The sequence below is a fragment of the Myxocyprinus asiaticus genome, chromosome 20 (genome assembly GCF_019703515.2).
Source record: "Myxocyprinus asiaticus isolate MX2 ecotype Aquarium Trade chromosome 20, UBuf_Myxa_2, whole genome shotgun sequence".
NCBI classification, from domain to species: Eukaryota; Metazoa; Chordata; class Actinopteri; order Cypriniformes; family Catostomidae; genus Myxocyprinus; species Myxocyprinus asiaticus.
The window spans coordinates 14,651,988-14,663,831 of record NC_059363.1 but is presented as its reverse complement, the minus strand read 5'-3'; the positions used below and the strand labels follow the sequence as shown (position 1 = coordinate 14,663,831).

The following is an 11,844-nucleotide window of genomic DNA, read 5'->3' as shown; positions in this document are numbered from 1 at the left end:
ATGTGTTTAAGTTAGTTAGTACCATATGCCTTTAAATATGGTTCAACATATTTCGTTACATTTCGTTACAGCTCTTAGTGTTGAGTGTATACTACTAAAGTAGCCATGTTTGATTTCACATGTCATTTTGGGGCCCAAACTCTAGAACTTCATGATACTCTTACTGACAGAAGCAGCTGCCTGTTTCACTCCCCTCCAACACAATCCACCAGGCAAAACTGCCTTAAACGTTAAAGAATGAACCTTTTTCAATTCATAGTAACCTCACTAATTGTCGCTTGTCTTGTATGTGTTAAAATTGTGCCCAGGTTTTGGCTGTGATTGGTGTCCACGCACATTTGATAAGCTAGAGATGGCAGAAAGGTACCAAGAACATTAGCAGAATAAAGGTGCTAGCAATACAGAAGAGAGCCTGCTTAGCTCGACCTATGAGCTATTAAGACCAAGATAGGACTTAAGTCTCTCTTTTTCTCTCCCTCTCTTTCATTTGTAGCCAAAACACACTTTGTCTGTTAATGGGTGTATTATCAGTGTCTGGGGGTGGAGAGTGGGGTTTGCTGAGAACACATTAGTGCAGTTTTTCAGCAGAAGTAGATATGTGATGTACGTGTTAATGTGTCACCACATAACAGTAATGTAATTCAAGTTTTTGTTTTTTAAACAGGGAATGCATTGAGATTACTTCTACCCATAATATGAATCAGTAGGTCGAAGACATTGCATATTTGCCCTGCAGGAGTATTTTTATTTAAAAAATCACAGTGTAGTGTTTAGTCATATTTCTGCAAACTTGACAGAGCTGCTAGACTGCTGATCAACTGTGGCAATATGACGACAGTAGTGTTTGGTATGTACTGTATATTGTGTGTTGCTGCCTACTGTTCTATATCTGAACAATCCCTGCAGGAAAATCCAGCTTAAGTTGGTAGCTGTTTTGGAACATGTTAGCTGGTCCAAGTTGGTCATGAGCTAGTCCAAGCTAGTCCAAAATGGTCCTTAGCTGGTCGACCAGCTAATGACCAGCTTGGACCAGCTAATGACCAGCTTGGACCAGTTAGAAACCAGCTCCCATGTCCCAAATCACAGCTACCATCTTTGAGATTAAATAATTAAAAAATGTAAAGGTGCACTCAGAAATATTTGTTTTTATTTTGAGCTGACACCTAGCAGCGTAGATACAGCATCAAACTACAAATGAAGTTCTCAGTTACCAAAGTATTATGCTATTTGCAGTCAGTCATGATTAATTTATTCCATGAGTAAAAACATCCAATTACAGGGCATTATCTAGATAAAACAAGTAATATTCGTCTGGACATGTGATCTCAACATGGTGATGCTCATGAATGTGCACCTGCACCATACAGTATGTAGAATAAACCAGCTTTTCTCTAAGATTGATATGACTAATCTTTATCTCATGTGAGTGTATTCCATTTTAAACATATATTATTTTATTCTACAAATACTATTTTTTTCCACCTAAAAGTTTAACAGTGAGCAAAAAATAAATAAACAAAATCACAGTGCACCTTTACTGAATGTTCATCGAAGTCTTAAAGACATTTCTGAAGCAGATCAATCATATCTAAAATTAGATTTTTTTGGTTAAGCAAATGTCTTTTTTCCATTATGTTTATGCACACCATATTATCTTTTACTCAAAACCATAGGGGGTGTGTAAAACGTTTACGTTCCAAAGGCTGTGCAATTTAAACTGTGGGGAATGTGCCAACAATGGCCAAACTGAAAGGAACTACACAAAACTGAAAGGAACTACACAAAATGTGCCTTTCACTACTTTAGGTATTGTCATGTCATCCCTTTATTTCTTATTTATCTACTGATATGTCTCACCATCTGTCTTTTTGTCTCAGTCTATGCGTTTCCGCCCATCTCCTCTTTGTCCCCTCTCCTATTTTGGCACTGAAGTGTTTTGTTGTCTCTAAATAAATTAGATGTGTGAGTTTTGCCATTCTGAAGCTGGGGGCTTTACTTACCATCCGATGGGAGGCTTTACCAGCAATGACACAATAGAGGCCAAACAGAGGAAGAGGAAACAGCTATGATATTGTTCTGGGAGCCACGATGTCTGGTAACAGCTACTTCATTAGGGAATCTTATAGAGATCTCATAGGGAACCTTAACAAGGTTATTTACTAAGAAGAAGAAAAAAAATACACAACAGTTTGTTTGAAAGCACAAGAAATATCATTTCATTCAATCAAAAGATTTCAAAATGTTATGACAGAAATTACTAAGCTAATTATCAGGCTATATCAGTTTTTAATTTGGAGCTTTTTAGCTTACAGGACAGTAGAAACAAACAGTGGCGGAGAGATAGGGAATGTGATTGGGACATGACCCAGACTGGATTCAAACCTGAGTCCCGGTGAGCCTAAAGCTCTAACAGTATACTGTATGTTGCGTATGCATGCATATCTTCTGCATACCTTCTCCAAAATATACATTTCATACAAATGTGAGCCAGCACAGATCACTAAATTGGTGTCCACTGAGGTTTAGACTCATAGGAAATGCCCCCTTATACCACTCACATGATTATAATGAAACTACAGTGGAATTTGTTACATTATACAGAAAAACTTGCAATATTTGTAAGTACTGAAAGGTTGGCGAGTGTTTTACGTAACTGCATGTTGAAACATTTAATGAAATATGTACCTATAGAATGCCTAAAACAGTAGTTACCCTTTAGCCTAATTCCTTTTTGCAAACTTCGTGTAACAGTATCATTGAGATTAGAGCAATCTCATTTTAAATATTGAATATTTTTATATAAAATCTTCAAAAATACATATTTACCTATATTTACATTTACATTTATCCAAAGTGACTTTTCATTTCAAAGTTATTTATCAATAAACTGTACGTGTTCCCTGGGAATCAAAGCCACAGCCTTTGCGTTGCTATGGATGCACTGCTACAAAATCTGTGTGCCGATACTGATATCCAAGTATTAAAAAACACTAGTACTGACAGTTTGGTGGTTCTGCTTTTTTAATGCTACCTCATTTGTAATCACTGTTAATACACAACTTCGAAAGAAATGTAAATAATAACTTGAAAAACTTTATTCAACAACAAAAGTTTTGTAAGTTTTGTCTCAGTTATGGTATAAACAAAACACTAAAACAAAAGCACATTATTAACTCACCTTAACATTCTTAACTCACATTTACTGAATTCCGAATAGTCTCCTGTCAGACTCGCATTAAATTGGTAAGATTTTTTAAAATTTTTCAATGTTATTAACTCACATTAACTGAAGTCTGAATGAAGAATTTTTAATGATTGCAACTCTGCTGTCACTGTCACCCATTTCGCAGTAATTCCACACAAGAGACATTTTCTTAAACACAGCATGAGTTGTAGACTATTTGTCTAATGTGTTTGTATGTCCTCTTTTGATTGAGAGGAAATAATCAGCCTTGATCATAGGCTGTTTTGAAACAACTAGCTTTTATCGGACACTTCCGATTATTGGCCTAAAAATTGGCGCATCTCTAGTTGCTCTACTAGGTGAACTATATACAATGTAGGAGACCTACAGTCTCAAAAGCAACAAATATTTGAAGATGTCTCTGTAACGCAATCGCAAGGCCTACAGTATAGTGTCCCACAGCTGCATCTGTGTCTGCGTGCAGGACAGCTTCATCTGTACTCTTTTGTTGACCTGGAATCAGCTCGGACCACAGCTGGTACATGTCCCACCAAAACTCTTTTCCCAAGCTCAGCGCAGAATCGCCCTCCTGCCCCAGCAGCCCCCTTTCCGTCGCTCATCTTACCTTTTCTTTAAACAATCCCTCCCCTCTCATCTTTTCTTTAAACAACCTTTCCCTCTCTCCAACAAGCTGCCCCACACACTCGCTAAATGAAGTTAGTCCAGCCCCCCCAGCCTCTTCTGCTCCCAACCAGACACACTCACAGAATTGTTTGTTAATAGTCCAATTAGATAATTACCATCTTTCACTCCTTTTGCTCTCGGTTTCCCATAAAGGAGTGAATGGCTTCAGGAGGGGGGGAGTTCAACATGAAGAGGGCCTCTGGCCCTGCAAGGTGACAAGAAGGGTCCAAGCTTGTTCCTTGCTCACAACCATTGGCTTGAATTGAATCATTGTAGCCTAATCAATGGTCTTATTGGATTACAGACCACTGCTGTTCCCCCAGATATTGTTGCGTTGACAATGAAAATAGGCGAGAGACTGAGTGGGTGGGTGTGTAGTGGTGTGGAAGGAGTTGGAGAGAGGAGGAGGAGGGGGTCGTTTTGGTGTTAGCGTTGGGATCTCAGGCAGGTTGTGTAGGTTGAGTTTTTTGTGTTTTAACAGACGTATTTTAAGGTAAGGGTAGATCCTGCATGCGTTCCGCTAGTCTCTAGGGCTGTGTAGGGGTTGGAATGATTGGAGCTTGCTCGTAACGGTAGGGTTTTTGTTTTATTAGTGATACCAGGTGAATGCGGTGGCTGTTTCACACACTGTCTCTGCGTGAGAGAGTTGGATTGTGTTCATCTCCTTTCTTTGCGAATCTGTGTTCATTAACACTACAAATTCCAATCGAAGTGGATTCTGTTATTTTCGTATTCTAGGTCTCTCCGCCTCCCTCACTGTGTCTCATTCTCTGCCTCTCTCTCTCTCTCTCTTTCTCTCTCACTCTCTACTCTGTACCGATCTTTCTCTCTCTCTTTTCGCTCTGTGCCTGTATTAGCTCCGATGTGTAGAGGGTGCAGTCTGTGGTTTTGGGCCGTTCATTATCTGGGGGAAGATTCATCAAAGTGTGCGTAAAGTTAGCTGGCCACAGCCTGACCAAACATCCAGGGCCTGAGAACAGGGGAATGGCTTTGGAGAACCAAGGCATCAAGGAATGAAGTGGAACTTTTCTAGCGGTTCTTCGGCTCTGTGATTGTGCGGCTGGTGTGTATTGCCTCGTGATCCAAGACAAATCATCTGCTTTGATTCAGTGTGAACGAGGGTGGAGAGGGGGGTCAGAGTGAGTGGACCCCTTTATCAGGACAACGTGTATTTCCCAAACAGTTTAGAGTATTCATGAGGTTACGCAAATGTGGAGGCAGCCAAATTACCGTAATCAATTGAAGCGGTGAGCGTGCGTCCGTCCACAGCTCTGATTACCCAGAGATCAGCCTGATGTGAATGTTACAAGGAGAGGAGCTGTTAAATTGCTGTTGAATTTGGGTGAGAAGTCTATGATCATTGGGCAAGTGAGTCTGCACAGAGATAATAGGGCAGATCAGTGGACCGGGCAAGTGCTGGAGGCATATTAGCTATCTGACTCAGACTCCAAGCTGCTGTTTTACAAAAAGACCAAACAACATATTACCCAGAATAAGTGGTGCACAAAACCCAAACGGTTATTCCCTCTATTTCTGCCCAAGAAGGAGAAAAAGAAGGCTACATTTTCTGAGAGGATAAGAGACTATGGAAGTCCGCTATAGCCAAGACACAGAGTCCGGAATGCTCCTGAAGAATGGACTTAAAGAGGGGAAAGAGGGAAAGGATTCCCAGGGAAACATTTCAAAAACCTTCCTGAAGGACCAGCAGGAGTCCTTCTCTCCAACGGGACCGGTGGAAAACTGTGAAAAGAGCCGCACAAGCTCAGGAGATCCTGATTACTGCCGGAGGATTCTAGTTCGAGGTAAGTTTAAAAACACTCCAGAGGAGCATTAAGTTCATACTGCAAAAAAAATAAAAAAAAATAAATCACCTTACCAGGAACTGCTTTTATTTGATAGTTTTTTTTGTTTGTTTGTTTGTTTGTTTGTTTGTTTTGCTCCATTTATGAGGGTGTGTATAGATTTGACTGCGTGCAAGTGTATATGATGCAAACTGATATACACTGAATAGACAGCAGATGAGAATGAGATCTCCATTGAGGAAAGAAACTTCGATTATCAGCTCTTATGGCATGCCTTGTAGCTTTATGACACAATTCCTCCAAAGCCTCTTTTCAAATATTTGAAAAAGTTATTTCACATAATTTTTAATATTTATTGCGATTAGGAAAAGAAACAGCATATATATATATATACATATATATATATATATATATATATATATATATATATATATATATATATATATATACACACTACCAGTCAAAAGTTTTGAAACACTTGACCGAAATGTTTCTCATGATCTTAAAATTTTTTGATCTAAAGGCGTATGCTAAAATGTTTGAAATTAGTTTTGTAGACAAAAATATAATTGTGCCACCATATTAATTTATTTCATTATAAAACTAAAATTTAATTTAAAAAAAAAGTTTTTGAAATTGATGAATTGGACCAAATAATAAAGAAAAGCAGCCAATAAGTGCCCAACATAGATGGGAACTCCTTCAATACTGTTTAAAATGTATCCCAGGGTGATACCTCAAGAAGTTGGTTGAGAAAATGTCAAGAGTACATGTCTGCAAATTCTAGGCAAAGGGTGACTACTTTGAAGATGCTAAAATATAACACAGTTTTGATTTATTTTGGATTTTGTTTAGTCACAACATAATTCCCATAGTTCCATTTATGTTATTCCATAGTTTCAATGACTTTACTATTATTCTAAAATGTGAAGAAAAAAAAATATAATAAAGAATGAGTTAGTGTTTCAAAACTTTTGACCGGTAGTGTATATAAAATAATGACTGAAACTGGAATTTATTTTAGCACTGTACAGTATGATGTCAATGTTTTTTTAATTTTTTTAAGTTTTTTATTTTTTTAAGTTCTTTTTTTTTTTCTACACTTATATAGCGCCTTTTTTTAACCTTAGTGGTTCCAAAGTGCTTTACATTGTGTCTCATTCACCCATTCACACACACAGAGTTCATACTGCTAGTTTGACTTGAGTTATAATTATTTTTGCTCATAACTTAAGGGATAATTTAACTTTGTTTACATAACTGATCATGGTCCCAATGTTTTAGATGGTCAAATATAATCTCTGCGTTTCCTGCTTTGTGAGATTCACTACTGTTTTTGGTCATCCTAACAAAAATATTGCAAACTGAAACAGTATTATTGAGACTGTAGCAGCAATTAAATGTTTAATATATAATTTTTCATATTACATTTTCAGAGAGGCTATTATAATGCTTTTGCAATCAGCTAGAAACAGTGTTTGTCTATATTTGTATTAAATTACTAACATAGTTGTGAAGCCCCTCCTGTTTGTGTCAGCTGATTGTGAAATTAAGGAGAGCAGTCAGCTTCATTAATTTATTTAGGTTGTGAAGTTAAATCTATGTCAAATTCAGAAGCCTGCTGAAATATGAGAAAATTAACCTTATGAAATTATTGTGTAATTTCTTCAGTCATGATTCAACAGCCAACACTGTAATCCAGTATCCAGATTTAAAACATTTATGTGCACTGATATTTTGTGAAGAAATTGTCACAAAGCTTTTAATTTAGAATGTATTTATTGATTTATATGAATAATTGATGGTGATTTTATCACGCAGAAGAAAATAATAAAAAAAAAAGAAAACTAAAAATGTGACTGTTGATATTAAATCTAACTCACCAGTGTTAACTCACTCACTATTGTGTATGTTTTTAAATGTTATTTATTTTTATAGTTTTTATATTATACGTTTTCTCAGAACACCTTTACTTCATTGTCAGTTAAATGTTTTTAGTAACCTTACAATCTGTTTTGAAAAAGTAGACACATTAGAAATATTTGTAACTAATAGACAGAAATTTCAGTATTATTTTGAATTGTTTCTTAAATTTTACATTCTATTTTACACAACACATTTTATTTTACTCCATGATCAATTAATTAAAAAAATATGTATTTTTTAATTTTAAAATCATTTTTAATTAATACAATAATAAATAACCAGTCTGCATTTGTTATGCATATTTATTTGCTGCTACATGCCTACAAACTGTTGCAATTTTAAGAGCCACATTTAACAGCGAAAAAAGTTATGCCTTTAGTATTTTAAGTATTAGTATTTAAAAGTATTTCCTTATTTTAAATAAAGGCATATTAATGTATTGTGAGTTAGATATATGCACAAAATCTGTATGATTCTTATATTGTTTGTGCATATATATATATATATAATTTGTTTTTGTTATGAAAGCATATATGTATCCTATATATTTCACAAACAAAAGATAGCACTTTTACCATATTTGAACTATCATCTTTGTAATTTATATGCAGATTAGTTCTGCTTATTGTAGGTGAGGATATTTAGATAATATTCATATAGCAAATGTGAAGTTTGAACTATTTGCTGAAAGCATTTTTTCCCCTTCATAAACAGATGCCAAAGGTTCAATTAGAGAGATTATTCTGCCGAAGGGTTTGGATCTAGACAGACCAAAACGCACTAGAACCTCGTTCACAGCTGAGCAGCTGTACAGACTGGAGATGGAGTTTCAACGGTGCCAGTATGTTGTAGGACGAGAAAGAACTGAGCTTGCACGACAACTAAACCTGTCTGAAACACAGGTACACTCACATGCACATATCGATACACACAACTATCACAAATGCACAGAAACAAGGGGCGAACAATTGAAGGCTACTGAGGCAAAGAAATACACATACACAAATGAAAACCAGCCTATATGTACAACGATAAACCCAGACAAACACATAAAGTATCACACACATCCTTGTGACACACATCCTATTATCAACTGATGTATCTGATCTAACTGCAAAATATCATCCTGACATTTTTCCAGATAATTCCCTTTTTGTGTCCTTACTAGCAGTGCAATAGTTTGACAGTTTGTTAAGGCCTGCTTTTAAAAAAAATAAGCCAAGCGATGCATTTGTGGCACATGCTTTGCACGGGGGTCAGCAAGAGGTCACCAGCTTGAGATTACATGACTGAACTGTACATGCACTCTCTCTCTCTTCCTCTCTCGCCCTCTTTTATCTCTCTCTTTCGCTGTGTCTCCCTGGATAATCTGCAGTGTGGTTAAACTCTGCCCTATGCCTGACTGAAGTAGTAAGGCTAATTTTGAAGCCATAGTGTTTATTTGTTTATTCATTTGTAACAAACAGCATAATCAGTTAGTCTGCATGTTCAGTGGCACACACCTGTGACTAAGTACTGGGTTTAATAGTAAAAACATGGTAGCTCACAAAAAAATAATAATTATTATTATAAAATAAAATGATACATTTACAGTTTGCAGTTATTAGTTTTACAGTATATATATATATATATATATATATATATATATATATATATATATATATATATATATATATAGTTCTCACATTTTTAAATCATCACTTATATGTATTATCTTTATTGATTTGAGGACTTCCCTAATTGAAGACCCCGAACACCTGTAAACTGAAAACGCTCTCAACGTGTCTAATTCTGTTGGCCATTTGAACCCTGTCACTTTCTATAACATCATCACTCCACTAATGACTTTAAAATTCTTCTGCTCTCCTGTGGGGGGAAATTACAACATTTAAAGCCCTGAGACAGATCGGTGCTGCTAACACAGGAAGGACAATAGAGTTAGCTTCACTAATGCCCTCTCTAATACCCCGTGCAGCAGTGCAGTTCAAATCCATGCCTTGATTGCATTAAAGCTTCCCATGTCTCTTCTTGGCCGCCTGATGAGGAGGGTGAAGTGCCCCTTAATGACGCCTTCGTGAAATTAACATTTAGTTCAAAGACACAAAATGTTCTGTGGCAAGATCAAACAAGGAAAGTCATCCATTTATTTATTTGGTAGGGTTGAGAATGTGCTGTGAATGAAAATTGGTTATAATAAGGAAAATATTGCATTTTTAAAAGATGCGTAGGAATTGCTGGTAATTCAATGTTTCCTCTTTGGTACAGAGTATCCACAAAACATTGTGATAAGGGGATTGAACAAGAGGGGTCACTTGAATAACTAAATAAAAATGACAAAACATGCAGTTTAGTTGTGATTTAGACACAATGCCTGGTTTAATCTAAATTTAGGAACTAGTATTCCATTGCAACACCACTGCAACTACAAAGGCATGCACCGTGGTAACAAACAGCTCTCTGTTAAATAGAGCTGGACATTCTTTCTTGAACAGTGTAATACAAATACAGAACTGATGATAATGTTGCAAAAGCACAATCATAAACTTTATATAGGATTACAGCCATTGCTGTATTTTCAAAATCAATGCATTTAAGCTCTTTATTTTATAGGTTCTTTATTAATATGACTGTTAAACTGTGAAACATTTCTGAGATGTTAGTCATTCTTGTTCATATTCCTTCATATTTATTATCAATCATTTTAAGTACAGTGAATACAAAGTGGGTCTCTTTTCTATATTAAAATTAATATAAATAATATGATTTTTTATTATTCTATTGGAACTGTATCCAAACTTGTATTATCTGGAAAATGCAATTCCACTTTCTTTGTGAGCCTAAATGATAAAGATACAGATCAATTATGTTATTCCAAACATATCGTTTTGATCTATAAACAATCTTTTCAAGAGGCGCTCATGTAAAATCCGTTGTGGTATTTTTGTACATAATATACACACATTTGTAAACTAAAACAGGTTTACATTTACTCTTTTAAATTTCATTTAGCTTTTAACCCTCCTCCACATGCACTAGGGCTCTCCTATGTTATTGCCTAAAAAAAAGTTATATCATGATATGCAAAATGTAACTACATTTTTACTAGACATTTGTCCAAATTACCAAGTAGCATTGTGCAAATTCACAGTGTGTTTACTTAATGTATGCTTTGGTGTATTGTAACCTCCCCCCTGTTTTCCTCTCTCTTTTCTTCTTCTTCTTCAGGTGAAGGTGTGGTTCCAGAATCGACGCACAAAGCAGAAGAAGGATCAGGGCAAGGACTCTGAGTTGCGCTCTGTGGTCTCTGAGACAGCTGCCACCTGCAGTGTCCTGCGGCTTTTGGAACAGGGCCGGCTCCTCACTCCTCCAGGTCTGCCTGGGTTGCTGCCCCACTGCGGGAGCTCGTCGCTGGGCTCTGCACTCCGTGGGCCCTCCCTGGGCATTACGGCCAATGGAGGTTCCTCCAGCAGCAGCAGCGCCACCAGCTCGGGCACAGCCGGAGGAAGCCCCCCGCTGCCAAAAGTGACCAGCTCAGGGACAGTCACAGGGCTGCAGGGATCCCCGCCTGCCCACGGGCTGTTCAGTTTCCCTATGCCATCTTTGCTAGGGTCTGTGGCCTCACGTATCTCCTCCAACCCGCTCGGCATGGCTGGATCACTCGCCGGAAACTTGCAGGAACTTTCTGCCCGATATCTGAGTTCCTCCGCCTTTGAACCCTACTCGCGGACCACTGGTAAAGAAGTGCTAGACAAGAAAGATTTGGAATGATCACATTAAGGTCTTTTTCTTTTTTCTTGTTGTTTTGAAATTAGTTTCAGCTCTGATTATCCCTCCTTTTTTAAATCTCTTACTCTCCTTTCATCTTGTCTGTGCTGTTGCGTTTTTTTCATGTCGTCAAACTGCACACTGTTGGCTCTCAGAACTGTAAAAAGGTGGACTCATACTTGTACTTTTCCAAAACAAGGATTTTCAGAGCTTTTTGCACTAAATCAAAGTTTCTCCACCCTGTTTTGAGTATGAACACAAAACCTTGAAGAAGGAATGTAGCAAGATATCATGGAGGAGAAGAAAGAGAAAATGTTTGCTGTGGCAATATTTTCGGGGCACTGTTTTCCCGTACTCCTTGTTTAGAGCTGGACATTTTATCACAGATAGAAAAAAAAAAATTAACTAGTTTCTACTCAGATTGTAAACAAATCTTATAAAGCTGCTGGGTAAAAATGGTACAGAAAAGGGTACAAAACATAA

At 37.0% G+C, this 11,844-nt stretch overlaps 1 protein-coding gene across 1 annotated transcript; it reads left to right on the top strand.

Annotated features, from left to right (window-relative positions):
* Nucleotides 1-5,453: 5,453 nt before the first annotated feature.
* On the top strand, nt 5,454-11,364 carry LOC127410845 (ventral anterior homeobox 1-like). Its single transcript, XM_051646054.1, has 3 exons — nt 5,454-5,670; nt 8,311-8,498; nt 10,822-11,364. The coding sequence occupies exons 1-3, from the start codon at nt 5,454-5,456 to the stop codon at nt 11,362-11,364; spliced, it is 948 nt and encodes a 315-aa protein (XP_051502014.1).
* Nucleotides 11,365-11,844: the final 480 nt, after the last annotated feature.

Bases quoted from the DNA above. Each gene is read 5' to 3' on its own strand.
- LOC127410845 (XM_051646054.1), top strand. From the start codon at position 5,454: ATGGAAGTCCGCTATAGCCAAGACACAGAGTCCGGAATGCTCCTGAAG. The intron at 5,671-8,310 runs GTAAGTTTAAAA...CTTCATAAACAG, and splicing joins CCGGAGGATTCTAGTTCGAG to ATGCCAAAGGTTCAATTAGA. The intron at 8,499-10,821 runs GTACACTCACAT...CTTCTTCTTCAG, and splicing joins TAAACCTGTCTGAAACACAG to GTGAAGGTGTGGTTCCAGAA.